At 42.5% G+C, this 15,591-nt stretch overlaps 1 protein-coding gene across 1 annotated transcript in view; it reads right to left on the bottom strand.

The window, feature by feature from the left end:
- Window positions 1–2,009: 2,009 nt before the first annotated feature.
- Window positions 2,010–15,591, bottom strand: part of hectd2 (HECT domain containing 2) — a 162,058-nt gene continuing 148,476 nt past the window's right edge. Inside the window, exons 20-22 of the mRNA XM_055163099.1 lie at window positions 11,210–11,325; window positions 5,867–6,010; window positions 2,010–4,210 (exon numbers count right to left, since the gene is read on the bottom strand). Of these exons, the coding sequence (XP_055019074.1) occupies window positions 4,090–4,210; window positions 5,867–6,010; window positions 11,210–11,325 (381 nt within the window). The 3' untranslated portion in view covers window positions 2,010–4,089. The remainder of the gene's footprint in view (window positions 4,211–5,866; window positions 6,011–11,209; window positions 11,326–15,591) is intronic.

A 15,591-nucleotide genomic window follows, 5' to 3' on the forward strand; every position in this document is an offset into this window, starting at 1 on the left:
TTAGAGGGATACACAGGGACACAACTCCCCCGGCCTCGTCTCGGGTCAGAACAAAATGTGACAGACAATTAGATTTGTTTATTTCAGTGGCGCGTGTGAAACAAAGGAGCTCACTGATCGTCTATTATGACCAAAATGACATTTCTCTCGTCCCAGGATGAACTGAGTTTGGTAAGTTATGTGCAATATATGTCATGTCCTATTTTCCCCTCATAATCAGCCACATTTGTTTTGATACAGAATGTACAAAGAAGTATCAGAAAAAAGTGGACTAAGCTCTTAATTCAAGTAGCTACAGGGCTCTATATTATGAATAGCATTTTAAAATGGACAAAATAGCGAAATAAAAACACCAGAGTCATGTAGTGAGGATTAACATGAACATTTTAAGATCAAAATGACGAGACTCACCGCAGCAGTTCCAGACAGGAGCCACAGTATTTCAAGTGTAAGTCACTGGAGTGGGTGTCAGCAGTGCCGGCATGTGAACTTCATATCTGCTAAGTCCATTTACACTCTATGACTGTATGAGTGTTTCCCAAACTGTTTTTCTGGGGACCCATATTTTAAAAGTTACAAAGCTTCATGACCCAAGTCAAGAGATATTTGTAAATCACAAAATAAAGGTGAACTGTCCATTACTGATCATTTCTCTCTAAACAGTTTGTATTACTGAAGTTTTAAACAATGAAAAACTGAAGCAGCAATAAAAGGATCCAGAAGTCGCCTATTTGGACATTAAATGTTGCCCATTTTCAACATTCAATTGAACCAGCAATATTGGAACAAAATAGTCAATAAAATAATTTGAAAAAGATTAGAAATTATACAAAACATGTCTTATGTTAACATTCCAACATTTCTAAAGAGATAGGTGGACCTGTGTGTGTTTTTGTAGCGTGTTCAGTCCTGGTGCAGGAGGAGATGCAGTGTTCAGTCTGTTTCTGTGATTTGTCTTCATTTTTGTGAGCGCAGAAAATCACAATTCCCACATATATGTAGTAGTGAAAGGAATAAGCACAGAAACACTGACCCTACTGAGGACAGGAGATTCACTCTCATGTGTCAGGACTGTATGTTTCACACCTACATGCAGATCGTGACAAGGTGACCTGGGACAAAGTGGGCCTTTGTCCCATTTTAAATTCACATTAGTTTATGATAAACATTTTGATTTTGAAAGGGGACTTAGGCCCAGGAAAAGAAATCCTCGCTTTGCTTTGAAAGTGACCTGGAAAGTGACCTGGAAAGTGACCTGGGGGAGGTACTTCCTGCTGGGCGAGGTGTAAAGTAAAGCTGCTGTTGGAAGTTAGGGGAGAGGGGAGAGATTTCTGTGTAGATCAGGGGTCTCCAACCTTTTTCCTCAGGTGAGCTACTTTTACAAAACGAATATTCCAGAGAGCTACTAATTTCAGCGGTCACAGGAAATAAAGTAAACATAAGAGACATGAGAAGACTTAGATGGGGTACAGTTAGATAAAACATAGACAATAAACCATGATTTATTTATGAGTGCACAAAGTCAGGCATCAAAATGATAGATTTACAATCATTTAATTCATCACATTTGAGTTATTCAGGACAATACATATAATTCAGAAATCCCTTGGCGAGCTACTTGAAAGGGGGTGGAGAGCTACAGGTTGGAGACCCCTGGTGTAGATTGTTTGGTGCTTTTGATGTGAGTTACATATTTTCTGTTTATTTGTACTTTCTTTTGCGTTAACTCCAGAAGTCTGTTTTAAAATAAATTTTGTCTGGTCAAAGACACTTTTTTATTGTCATCTGCCTCCTACTTTGATCACGTCGGACCTGCATCCCCACACGACCCCCCAAAAAAATCTCTTGCGACCCACCTGAGTTTTTGGGAAACAATGGTCTATGAGAATGACCATGCCTGTCCTTGATTGGTTAATCCAACTCTTTCATTAAATTAGAGGAGAAGTTCACCACTATTTCTGTTGTAACACCACAGACACGACACACACAGAGAAGAATGTGCTCAGTTTATTCTCAAATCAAATCTTTCTGAAATCTAGCACGCATCTAACACAACAGAAAAAACATGACAACTCAACTTTGGTCCAATGACAACACAAAGGCAAAGTACAAAGCTGAAAATATAACAGACACACAAACATCACCGAACTGTCCACGCACAGCTCTGATCCACTTTAACATGGAGCACTGCAAAAAAGGAAGAGTTTAACTGAGACGTATTATGCAAAACTGACTTTCCGGAGCTTTCTATCACGTTATAACTTTATTCCCTCATCATAAACATGTCTGAAGAGGTTTTAGAGTCATCCATGTATGTTTGAGTAATTTCGCAATCTCTCCTGAGTCCTATTCAAACCCTCCTTACGGTTCGCTGTAGGTTCTGTGCAATGCTCCGCCCACAAACCTACATCACCGCACGAGAATATTCTCCAGAAATATACAAAAACATAAAAACTTCACACACAAAAAAGAAAGTAAAGTTCACGAGTTTGTGTAATAAAGGACTTTTAAAAATGCAACTCCAGGATGTTTTTGTGAGTGTTTTTTTTCTTTGAGGTGGTTTTTGAGATTGATCCATCACAATATGGAACCTACACAATGGTAAACAAATATCGAAACAAAGGAACAAATATAGGCCTTTGAATACATGTTTATTTGTCCCTTAAATCAAGAGAAACTTTCTGAATTTAAAAGTCCTGTATTACACAACATTGACTCTTGTGACCTTTATGAATCTATCATTTGTTCATTCGTTTTTTCAAAATAAAAACAAAAATAACTATTTTCTTCAGTATTTTTTCTCTTTGATTTTGTGTTTAAATGAAAAATGGAAAAAATGGATAGCGGCTGTTTCCAGTTTACGTGGCTTAAACTGTGATGCCGGACTGAACCTGGACTAAACCAGGACTGAGAGTCAGCGCGGGCCCAGAGGTGCCCCTGCGTAGACTGTAGGGTGATCTGGACTGAGACCAGGACCAGACCAGGACCAGACCAGGACCAGGACCAGGACTAAGACTGGGACTGAGACCGGGACCAGACCGGGACTGACATCGGGACTGAGATCGTGACTGGATCAGGACCAGAACGGGACTGAGACCGGAACCAGACCAGGACTGAGACTGGGACTGAGATCGGGACCAGACCAAGACTAGACCGGGACCAGACCGGAATTGAGACCAAGATCAGACCGGGATTGAGGCCAGGACTGAGACCAGGATTGGGCCAGGACCAGACCAGGTCTGAGAGCAGGTCTGAGAGCAGGTCTGAGAGCAGGACTAAGACTGGGTCCAGACCAGAAATGAGACCAGGACTGAGACCAGGACCAGACCGGGACTGAGACCGGTTTACTCCTGGTTTAGTCCTTGTTTAGACTTGGTTTAGTCCGGGTTTAGACCTGTTTTAGTCCTGGTTTAGACTTGGTTCAGACCTAGTTTAGTCCTGGTTTAGACCTGGTTTAGACTTGGTTTAGACCTCGTTTAGTCCTGGTTTAGTCCTGTTTCAGTCCCGTTTTATCCTGGTTCAGTCTTGGTTCATTTTGGTTTTGTAGACAAATAATGAATAAAATTGTTGTTTTTTTTGTTTCCTTATTTTTGGTTTTATTTTGAAAAACAAATAAACGCATGATACACAGATTTTTATGCCATGTTAGAACGCTGCTTAATCCCAACTCCAGGTCTGTTTGTGATGAGGAAACAACATTAGAACAAAAAATAGAGTAAAATTGTCATTTTAACTCATGTCATAATTCCTTTTTTGCAGTGCCCTTCTCCTGCTGCAGCCTTCAGTTTGGCCACAATGTCAAACACTAAATAAACTCTATACATCTCCACACAACGTCAACATACGCAAAAATCATTTCAAAAATCATATACACCAACACTGCAAAACTCCGTTCGGCCTCCGTCCTGCTCGAGTCCCGTCATCCAGAAAGTCTTTAGAATAAACATTAGAATAACTGTTCACATGTGCAAAACTCCTTCACTGTAGCTGTGAGAAAGCCAGCGGTCGCCGTCTTGAGCCTGTCTGAAGCAGTTGTCGAAAAAATTGCGCGTTCGTTATAAATAAAATGTTTTGTTTTTGTCATTGTGGTCACTCCAGTCCAAAGCCCTCTGCGTTGGAGATGGCGATGGTCAGTTTGTGTTTGAGCTCCTTCCTGGTGCGATACGGAGGCAGGCAGATCTGGTTAAAACACGTGTGAGAAATGGGCAACCTGCAAAAGACAACAACGACAAGAGGTGTGTATGTTAGTGTGGTCCATTCTGTGAGGAAAGGCAGAGCTGTTACTGCAGTTTTCATCATAATTACTAGGGATGGGACAGGATCTTGTTCTTTTCCTGTGAATTTACCTTTACCTTAGACCAAAAAGAAGCTGTAGTTCCAAAAAGTACTACAATGACCGCTAAAGTATTAGATAAAATAAATAAAAATAGTGAAGTCAAAACTGTGAAATGGATTGCACTACTTATTTATTACACCACATTATGTCAAAAACTCATCTTGTTTCTTTGTTCTTGTGGACCTAATCACATGCTGTGTCTCATCTTGTGAAAATTATGTCTTGTTCAACCCCTAATGGTTACAATTACATTTTGTAAAGAGTTGGGGTATTCAAAAATCTGCAGTAGCTTATAAAATTTGATGTAAAATATGAATATGAAATTGTATTTTCCTTACAAAGGTTTAAATCTGATCCAGCAGATGAGTGCTTCAATCAGCTGTGACTATTAGCCATATCAGCTTGTAAAAAGCTTGATCCCGTCAGATCTCAGAAGCTCAGCAGGGCCGGGGGGGGGATGGGGGGCAGTCACAAAAACTGCCAAGCCATTTCACCCACATTGCCTAGTATGAAAGTGGTGTGTGTGTGTGTGTGTGTGTGTGTGTGTGTGTGTGTGTGTGTGTGTGTGTGTGTGTGTGTGTGATGGTAGTGGTCTGAGGGGCTGTTGGCGCCGATTGGCATGGCAGCCACGCTTCTGTCAGTCTGCCCCAGGGCAGCTGTGGCTACAATATTAACTTACCATCACTGGGTATAGAGTGAATGAGTAATACTGAATAATGCGCTATATAAATAACTACTTACTTACTTACTACTATTATGATCTAAATATTAGAAATATTACAAAACAAACTCTACCTTGTACTAATAATGTTCAAAAGGTGAGTGCTGTAACACTAATGTGCACATGTCGTTTGCTGCGACAGCCATCCAGAATAATCATGTGTGGAACTCCATTCAGAGGCTGCACACACACATCAGTCTGTCAGGTTCTATCCTCACAAGTGAAATTTGTGTTTTACAGTCTGTGTGTGTGTCTAAGAGCACACGTGCCTGTAGTCAACACACAGTCTACACACACAGTCTACAGTGTAGTCTGAGTGTAACACCACTCCTGAGCCTCTCCTGAGCTGATAACTCCTCACCACATGAACCTGTGGTGACCTGACCCACTTGTGCTGTTAATGTGACTTATCTCCTGCTCCCTGCGTTTGGATAAAGACTCTTTTATAAACCTGACTTTACAATGGGCCTCTATAAAACAGTCTTTACACAGGAGAGTTAGTGTTAGTTACGCAGCATGTTTGAATTATCTGCTGTCTGTTGTATCTGTATGTGTTGTTACAGTGAGTTAGGTTTAATTTATGATGTTGGTACAAGGAAAAAAGGGAAGTGTAAAATAAAACCTAACTGAACATAGGCGTGGGTAGTGTTGTGTTTTAGTTTTAGTTTTTCCTCGAGTGAAGCAGAAAAGAGGGAGCCACTGTCTGTGTGAATGTTAATATATGTTAGTTCTCATTCTTCATACAGGACAGTCTCTTCAGTAAAAAACGCACATGTGGACTTCACTGCGTGACAGTGATGGTGACGTACCAGTCTGTGGAGACGTCGATCTTGGACACCTTGAAGTTGAGGTGGGCCATACCCCCCACGGGCACTCGGTCACTGCCTGTGGTGAAGTGAAGCAGCTTCTTCTGCAGCTCCAGAGGGAAGGCCAGCACCACGTCCCAGAAGCACCTGCACCAGACCACACACACACAAACAACAGGGTCAAACATGTCATAGTATAACCAAGAAATAGTGCTTTACAAGTCCACTGTGCAGTTCTAGTACCGTATTTTCTGCACTATTAGGCGCTCTGGATTATAAGGCGCACAGTCATTGAATGGTCTATTTTTGAACTTTTTTCACAAATAAACTGCACCGAACTTTAAACGAAACACAACAGTTGGATGGGTCAGTGGGACTTTGTTTGGCACATTCACGGTGACTCTGGGCTTTGTTCTGGGACCGCTGGATTGTCGGCGTGTTCGCAGTGACTCAGTTGTTCAGTTGTGTCTAGAAGTGGCACATTGCACTCGCTTTTTCGGTTCGTTCCTCCGTTCCGTTCCTCGTCCTCGTGGAGTGATGAGTGTGGCTGTGGGTCGCTGTCTGCTCCGTGTGTTTGTGTGCTCTGCGGGTGGTGCGGCTTTGTAGTTTACTGAAGTCGTGCTGGGACACCCGAGTGGATTCGTGTATGGGGCGCTCTGGATTGTGGGGCGCGCAGTCGTTTTTTGATGGGGTTGGAGGCTTAAGAGTGCATCTAATAGCCCGGAAAATACAGTATTCGCTTTACATCATCTGTTGACACACGCACGCACGCACATACACAACGAATGAATCAGCAGATGGAATCTCAGGTCGTTTCACACTGTCACTGCTTGATGTAAGACACTAGGGAAGGGATGAGACACAGTTTCTACAAGATGAGACATGTCACAATCAGCTCATAAAAACGAAACAAGACAATATTTTGACACAGTTTTAATCAATAAATTGTGCCATTCAGTTCACAGTTTTGGCTTCACAATTTTTTTATGTTTTGGTGTCATTGTAGCACTGCTTTTTTGGTAATTCAGCTTCTCAAGAGGAGTTACTCTGCAAAGTTTTTTTTTTTTTTTCATCCAAGGCAAATGTGGAAAAATTTTGTTCCATCCAAGAGTGAATGGTGTCTTATAGAAATGGGAGGATGGGATTTTTTACACTACTTCCGAGCGCTTTTGTATAAATAGTTGTTTTTGGATGAACTCCTCTGTAGTTGTAGCCTGTTCAGATACACAGAGATACGTTATAGTTTTGAGAGCTTTAGTCACACCCTCTTTTAGTCGACTAATGTCGGGTGTACACTGTGTGATATTTTCGGTGGTGTCACTCAGCCCCAGCTTTAAACTGTACAACCAAATCACAGGGTTTAAAAGTTCACAGCTCACGAATCATGTTCTCACACTATACAAACCGATGCTCAGATGCGACCTGCCCGAGCACACTGGACGTTCACTTAACGATTGAAGTTGTTCCAGAAGTAGAAAACCACAAAGAAGAAAACCACGGACGTCTGGAGACACAATACTGATCTAGACAAAAAATAGACATGCTGCCAAGCCCAAAAAGAAGAGGCGACAAATATGGTCAAAGAAATGGCTGGGCAGACGTGGGCAGTACGGGTTGTCAGTTTTTCAGAAGGAACTGGTAGTAAGTAGCATCAAGTTTTTCACCAAACTTGTGTTCTGTGTTGTTCGATTAACTGCGCCTCCATGTCCTGTGTCCAAAACGCTTGCTGGCCCGACATCGTCCTCCACAACCTCATGTCCTGCTTCTGCTTCTGTGTCCACGCATGCTCAGTCTGACAGATTCTGGCAAATCGGCTCATGGAACTAGTTTGATATTCTTGCGACCTATGAGTGCCGATCAGGAGCTGGTTGTGAGGTATAAATCGGTTTTCTTTACCATTTACCATGTTTACAACACGAAACATGACACACGATGAAGCCAAAACTCGGCCTGATCCCCAAAACCAGGGGTGTTCACACCTTTTCAACATGTGAGCTACTTACAAAATGACCAAGTCAAAATGATCGACCTAATACAAAGCCAAACAAACTGCACTGAAACACTCTGTGCCCCTTTTTTGGACCCTCACCCACAGTTTGAGAACCTCTTCTTTAAGAAAACTTCCTCTGGCACTTTACACAAAACTGTGAAAAAAGTGAAGGAAGATTTTTAAACCTGTTTTTTAAAGTTCCAAACTGGAGTTTCATTCTTTTCTGGTTTTGCAGTGATATTTACCAGCCTCTGCACGTTTACCAAACCAAACACACATCGTGACAAACACAGATGCATTTGTCACTTTTGTTAGACAAATTTCAGCCAAATGTGGCAGTAGGTCTGTTCTGTAGATCCGCTCTATGCTGTAGACCTGCTTTGTGCCAACACTGGAACAAATTTAGACTGGTTTTTGCTTCAGGTTTGGTCTTGTTCTTCTAATCAGCCGCACTGTGGGAGGGGCTTGTGTTGGCTGTACGCAGGAAGGAGCGAGAGCGTGAAAAGGCGAGGGGCGGCGTGCTGACGTGAGGCAGATGGACAGGTAGGATGTTTAGGAAGTTGAACCTGCCCTGTGATGCACGCTGGTACACGAGGGCACACGCTGTCGCAGACGAGCCGTGCATAGGGAGCGTGTGTGTTTGTGATGCGCCGTAGAGTCTCCGCGGGTTTCAAATGAGCGCACAGGCTGCACTGAGACGCCCCACACGCTCCTGCACCCGCTACAAGTTTATTACCAACAGCAGCGGCTGTAATGAAATATGATCACACTTGTTGAGTGTCAGACCTCGAGTGAGAGACAAGACCGAGTCCAATCTACCCACACGACCTTGGCGATCGACTGGTAGATCGCGATCGACGTATTGAGCACCCCTGTCCAAAACAGTCGCATGAGTGAAAAATCGGCTCAGAAAGGGTCAAAAATCGCACAGTGTCTGCCCGGCTTAATTGAAGAGCAGGTTTCTTCTGTCTGACACTGTCCTAGTTGTCATGATACTTACATTTCAAACTGGATTTTGAGTGTTAAATGTACAGTATATGTATGAGTATGTACGCTCTTAAAATAAAACACCACCCACACACTGCAGAATACCATTATCTGTGTGGAAAAAGGACAACACAACAGTAGAAGGTGAGAGTCTGCAGCAGCCTGTGTCACTCTTTCACTCTCCCCCTCCCTCTCTCTCTTTTTCTTTAAGCTGTGTCGGTTTCTCGTTGCTGCGTCATGAGTGCGAGGGAACTTCCTGTCGCGGTCACGTACGCAGGGCTGTTACCCTTTTGACCTCTGCTGTACGCGCTGCTGCTTCCACTTCCTTCTGATTTACATCTGATAGCGATATATATTGTTCTGCCTTAAAACACACGCTTCTATTCTAAATAAACTGCACTTTTATGTCGCTTGAAATCAAAATGATAGTCCGTCTCGTGTTCACTCGGTGCTGCTCTCCCCGTGGTGAAGCTGTGACATGAGGCCAGGTGAGTGAAGTGTCTTGCACAAGGGCACAACAGGAAACACTGGTGGGAGCTAGTATTGAACCATAAAGCTCCCTGTGATGAAAAGAAATCCTCCCACTCATAGGGCTGGAACTAACGATCATTTAGCCGACTGAGTTTAGTTTGGTGGCTACTTTTTGATGAATACATTAGTCATTTCAATCTTAAAATAGGAGAACATGAGTCAAATTATACCAAAAAAAGTACTAGCAGGAACATTTTACGCACTCAAGATGAATAATTATTAATAATAGTTAGGGATGTAACAATAACCAAAATATCGTGATATCGTATTTTCAAAGTTCTCATAATAATATCGTGGACTATCACAATGTATCAAATTACAAGTGTCTCTGCTTAAATTAAGAGTTATGGTGCAGCAATAAAAACGACTACATAGGGAACTACATAGACCATGATCCTTTGCTCCATTTCAGTGCAGACTACATAAAGAAATAACAGTTCTCAGCACTTTTAAGTCTTAGTTCTTTGGATTAAATCTTGTCAAGGCATTTTAAGAGGAAAAAGTAGCATATTGACAGTTTTGTTTACCTCCACAAAATATCATAATAAATATCGTACTGTGAGATGTGTATTGTGAAAATATCATTAAAACTGAGAGATTTGGATATTGTTACATCCCTAATCGTGAGCTTTCCCATGATATCTCAATAAATATTGTACTGTGAGGTTCATACTGGGACGATATTGTATCGTGAGACTTGGATATTGTTACAGCCCTAATAATAGTAATTTTGGTGGCTTGTCGTCTCCGGGTGGGTGGAGAGTCCCTGCCTCAAGTGGAGGAGTTCAAGTATCTCAGGGTCTTGTTCACGAGTGAGGGGAGGACGGAACGTGAGATTGACAGGGGGATCGGTGATGCGGTCGCTGTATCAGACTGTTGTGGTGAAGAGGGAGCTGAGCTAAAAGGCAAAGGCAAAGCTCTCGATTTACAGGTAATCTATGTTCCTCCCCTCACCTATGTTCATGAGCTCTGGGTACAGACCGAAAGGACGAGATCGTGGATACAAGTGGTCAAAATGAGTTTCCTCCGCAGGGTGTCTGGGCGCTCCCTTAGAGACAGGGTGAGAAGCTCAGTCACATGGGAGGAGCTCGGAGTAGAGTCGCTGCTCCACGTCAAGAGGAGCAGATGAGGTGGCTCGGGCATCTGTTTCAAATGCCTCCTAGATGCCTCCCTCGGGAGGTGTTCTGGGCATGTCCCACCGGAAGGAGGCCCCGGGGAAGACCCAGGACATGCTGAAGGGACTATGTCTCTGGGAATGCCTTGGGACAGCACCCGAGCACGACACGGCCCAAAAGTCCCAGCGTAAGTGCGACTCTAGTACAGTGGGTAATGGGTCAGATAGTCACACTGACTGGATGTCCCTGAGCAAATCCCACACCTCAGTAAAAAAAAAAACAAAACAAAAAAAAACTGTTGTGTGCACTGTGTTATATACGTATATTATTTATCTGATACCTGATCGGACCATAACGACCGAGTCTGAATCGCGTCAGGTGATCGGCGCCGATTTCTGATGATGTGATCGGATCGGGACAACCCTACTACAAACTCACCAACTTTTTACCATAAATATTTAAGGGAGCCGTGCATCACATCTCTTCATATTAAAGTGTTCAAATAAAGCGTTGTTTGTAGTTTTTAGCCCTAATTCGCTAATTGATTCTGCTGAAATTCACCAAGGTTTTTAGTCCGGTGATTTATTTTTCTTTTTGTCTTTATACGCAGCCGACAAACTGCAGCTGAAACCCTCTCTACAAAAGACAGACCCCACCCCTCTCCCCTGGAGCTGTGTGTATTGTAGACCCCAGACACATACTGCAGTAGAGAGCAGTACTGACCTGACGGTGCAGTCGGTTTTGCTGTATCCCTCGTACTGCGCGGCCTTCTGCAGAGCGCTCATGTCCAGCTCCGGACTGCCACACACCAACATCTCCACCTCCTCCGGCCTCAGCAGCTGAAAGAACACAACACACAGAGTTAGAAAATACACACTCCAACACAATCTCCGCTAACATCTCCACAAACATCTCCACCTCCTCCAGCCTCAGCTGAAAGAGCACAACACACTGGGCTAGAAAATACAGACTCCAACAACATATCCGCCAACATCTGCACCAACATCTCCACCAATATCTCCACCAATATCTCTACCAATATCTCCACCTGCTCCAGCCTTAGCAGCTAAATGAACACAGCACACACAGGGTTAGAAAATACACATTCCAACAACATCTCCACCAATATTTCCACTAATATCTTCACTGATATCTCCACCTCCACCAGCCTCAGCAGCTAAAGGAACACAGTACATGCAGGGTTAAATACACAGGCTCCGCCAACATCTCCACCAACATCTCCACCAACATCTCCACCAACATCTCCACCAATATCTCCGCCTGCTCCGGCCTCAGCAGCTAAGAGAACACAACACACAAGAGTTAGAAAATACAGACTCCAACATCTTCGCCAACATCTCCACTAACATCTGCACTAACGTCTCCAAGAATATCTCCACCAACATCTGCACTAACATCTCCACCAATATCTCTACCAATATCTCCACCTGCTCCAGCCTCAGCAGCTAAAGGAACACAGCACATGCAGGGTTAAATACACAGGCTCCGCCAACATCTCCACCAACATCTCCACCAGCATCTCTACCAACTTCTCCACCAGCATCTACACTAATATCTCCACCAGTAAGTCCATCAAAATCTCCACCAGCATCGCCACCAATAGCTCCACCTGCTCCAGCCTCAGCAGCTAAAGGAACACAGCACACACAGGGTTCATTTTACAGGCTCCACCAATATCTCCACCAACATCTACACTAACATCTCCACCAATATCTCCACCAACATCTCCACTAATATCTCCACTAACATCTCCACCAATATGTGCACTAACATCTCTACCTCCTCCAGCCTCATCAGCTAAAGGAACACAGCACACACAGGTTTATGTAGATAGGCTCCACTAAAATGTCCACCAACATCTCCACCAACATCTCCACCTGCTCCGGCCTCAGCACACACAGGGTTCATTTTCCAGGCTCCACCATCATCTGATAACGATAATGACATTGATAATAGCGGAGACTCAAATTACATTTTTTTATCTGGGGAACAGTGAGTTTGTTTTCTCTGTGCAGAGTATCAGAGGAGCTGCAGTGAGACCACACACCAATGTTCTTCTCTCAAACAGAAGATCCACCTTGTGATGTCATGTGGTAATAAAGGAGTGTTTTTAAACTCCATACACCTTCATTAGAATCATTTGGGATCATTTCAGCCTTGGATTTGCCAATCTCTGCTGAACAAAAGGTAAAAGGTGCTGTTCACTTGAGAAGTATCACTACTGTACATGAGATCACAATCACATAAGTACATCTCCAAGGAGACTCCATAATAGAAAAGTTCCACCGTGCATTTTTAAGTAAATTTTAGAATATGTGGTGATGAGATTTTCCAATCCAATCCACTTTATTTCCAAAGTGCTGCACAAATACATAATAATAACACCAATAATAAGATGATAAAATAAACTACTAAAATAATATTAGTCTTAAAATAATAAGACTAGACTAAATTTTGGTGCAGTGATAGTTGAAAATAGAAATACTTGTAGGCATTTCTTATTCAAATACAAGCGAATGTACTAGTCAGAGGCGGCACTACTATTAGGCAAAAGTAGGTGGCTGCCCAGGGCCCCCAAACCTGAAGGGGCCCCCAACATTCACTTCCACTAATGGCCTAATAATTTTCTCTCAATATGACATTAAATGACAGTACTTTACTTTTATTGGCCATCTGAGTGTTTTTATTTACTTTTATTTTACTGTTCTTCGCATTTGCACCTCTACAAGAACCTTGGTGTGCATTTCCTGTTTCATTTGAGTAGTTTACTTTTAAAAAATCATCATAAGAAAAATAATAAAAATCATATGTAATGGATGTAAACAAAAATGTAAATGTACTACCACAAAAATAAAACTACTTCGAGTTCTGGTTATCTAGTAGGCAACCGAACTAATAAAACAAGTTTCCAATCCATCATAATTCAAATTTCAAGAGCAATGAGGAAAAACAGATAATAAATATATTCAAGACAAAACAAAACAAAAAAATGGTGCATTACAGTGAGGGCCCCAAACTCAAGTTCACCTAGGGCCCCCAAATCCGCAAAGTCCGCCACTGGTACTAGTACTACTACAATTAAACTAGGATTCTATCACTACTACTTTTATATATCTGGTCTTTTCCATTTTAAGTCTTACAAAAATCCCGTATATCTTAGATCTCAGTGCAGCTTTTGACACTGTCGATCATGGGATCCTCTTACAGAGACTAGAGGACTGGGTGGGCATCTCTGGTACTGCACTAAACTGGTTCAAGTCCTATCTAGAAGACAGGAAGTGTTTTGTTGAAATTGGAAACTGTCTCAGATGACATGGCCCTGACCTGTGGGCTGCCGCAGGGGTCAATCCTGGGCCCCCTGTTGTTCAATCTCTACATGCTGCCATTAGGCCAGTTCATAAGCAGCAATAATGTGTCCTACCACAATTATGCAGAATGACACTCAGATCTACTGTATGTCTCACTGCAGCAGGAGACTCACTGTGCCACTGCATCCAACAGATCAGTGTGTGGATGCAAAACAACTTTCTAAAGCTAAACTCTGACAAGACTGAAGTCATAGTGTTTGGTCCACAGAAACAAAGGGACAGTGTCAGCAGTCACCTCCAGTCTCTCTCTCTGAAACCTTCAAATCAGGCAAGAAATCTAGGGGTAATAATGGACTCAGACTTGAACTTTAACAACCACATCAAATCAATAACATCTGCAGCCTTTTACCATCTAAAAATATAGCAAAAATCAAAGGTTTACTGTCTAAATCAGACTTGGAGAAACTTATCCATGCGTTTGTCTCCAGTAGGTTAGATACTGTAATGTTCTGCTCACTGGTCTCTCCAAACGAGCTGTGAGACGCTGCAGAACATCCAGAACACTGCAGCTCGGGTCCTGACTCGAACTAGGAAGTACAAGCACATAAGTCCTGTGCTCAGGTCCGTGCACTGGCTCGTGTGCCTCAGAGACTTTAAAGCAGCTCTGCTTGTACAAGTCTCTCCATGGCCGAGCACCAAAGTCCATCTGTGACATGTTAGTGTCATATGAACATCTCACACTCTGAGGAGCTCAGGGACCGACCTCCTGCTGGTGCCCAGAGTCACGACTAAACAAGGGGAGTCAGAGTTTCAGGTTCATGCAGCTAAAACCTGGAACAGTCTGAACATGTGAGACAGACTCTTCTGTGACGCTGTTTAAATCCAGACTCAAGACGGTTTTTCACTCCGCACTCTTCTCTCTAATTTATGTATTTAATGTCTCTCTCTCTTTTTTAATTTTAATCTTTCATTTTGTGATGATTATTTATATTTTGATTAGTTTTTATTGTGATTTTAATGTATTTCTTATTCTGTTAAACACTTTGAATTACTTTGTGTACAAATTGTGCTATACATATAAACTTCACTTGTCTTACCTGTATATAATAGTCGTAATTTGAGAGTACACAGTGCTTTTTGATTCACATGGGAACAGTATCATGGGGTCTGTCAACACAGTGCAGAGTCATGGAGGAAGCGTGAGCGTGTGCAGACCTGAGCGCTACAGAAATGTTACGTAACTATTGTAAAACTGCTTTTAGAACAGATCCCTCTTTTAGTACAAATAGGACAAAATGTGATAACACTGCTCCACTATAGACAGTACCTGAATGTGTGGTCATGGGGAGATTTAAGACCTAAGCGCAATTTTAGTACCTTTGTCCTCGCCTGGATTTAGTTTTTTATTTTGCTTTTAAAACTCCCTCTTTTACCCCCTAATGAAGTGTTATACATCCTTTTTTTTTCAGCACAGCCTGTTATTTCACAATCTGCTGCTATAGTTATGTCATATGGCTAAACTGAAATATAAAACTAAAAACTAAAAATATCCTTATTGCCTCAAAACTAAAAAAAAAAGTGCAATGGCCCCATGACTTTCCTAATGTCAGTCATGGAAACAGCTGGTGTCAGGTCCAGGGCACAGAGCCACGTCACTACCTGCATTTCCATGAACTTTATTACATTTGGATTTGTACATTATGAGTGAAATAGGGCTCTGACTAAAGGTAGCACATATCGACAGGCCAATTTATCCATCGAATAATGCACCCACTG

The sequence above is a fragment of the Boleophthalmus pectinirostris genome, unplaced genomic scaffold (genome assembly GCF_026225935.1).
Source record: "Boleophthalmus pectinirostris isolate CB_2022bp ecotype Guang Dong unplaced genomic scaffold, ASM2622593v1 HiC_scaffold_5, whole genome shotgun sequence".
NCBI lineage: Eukaryota > Metazoa > Chordata > Actinopteri > Gobiiformes > Gobiidae > Boleophthalmus > Boleophthalmus pectinirostris.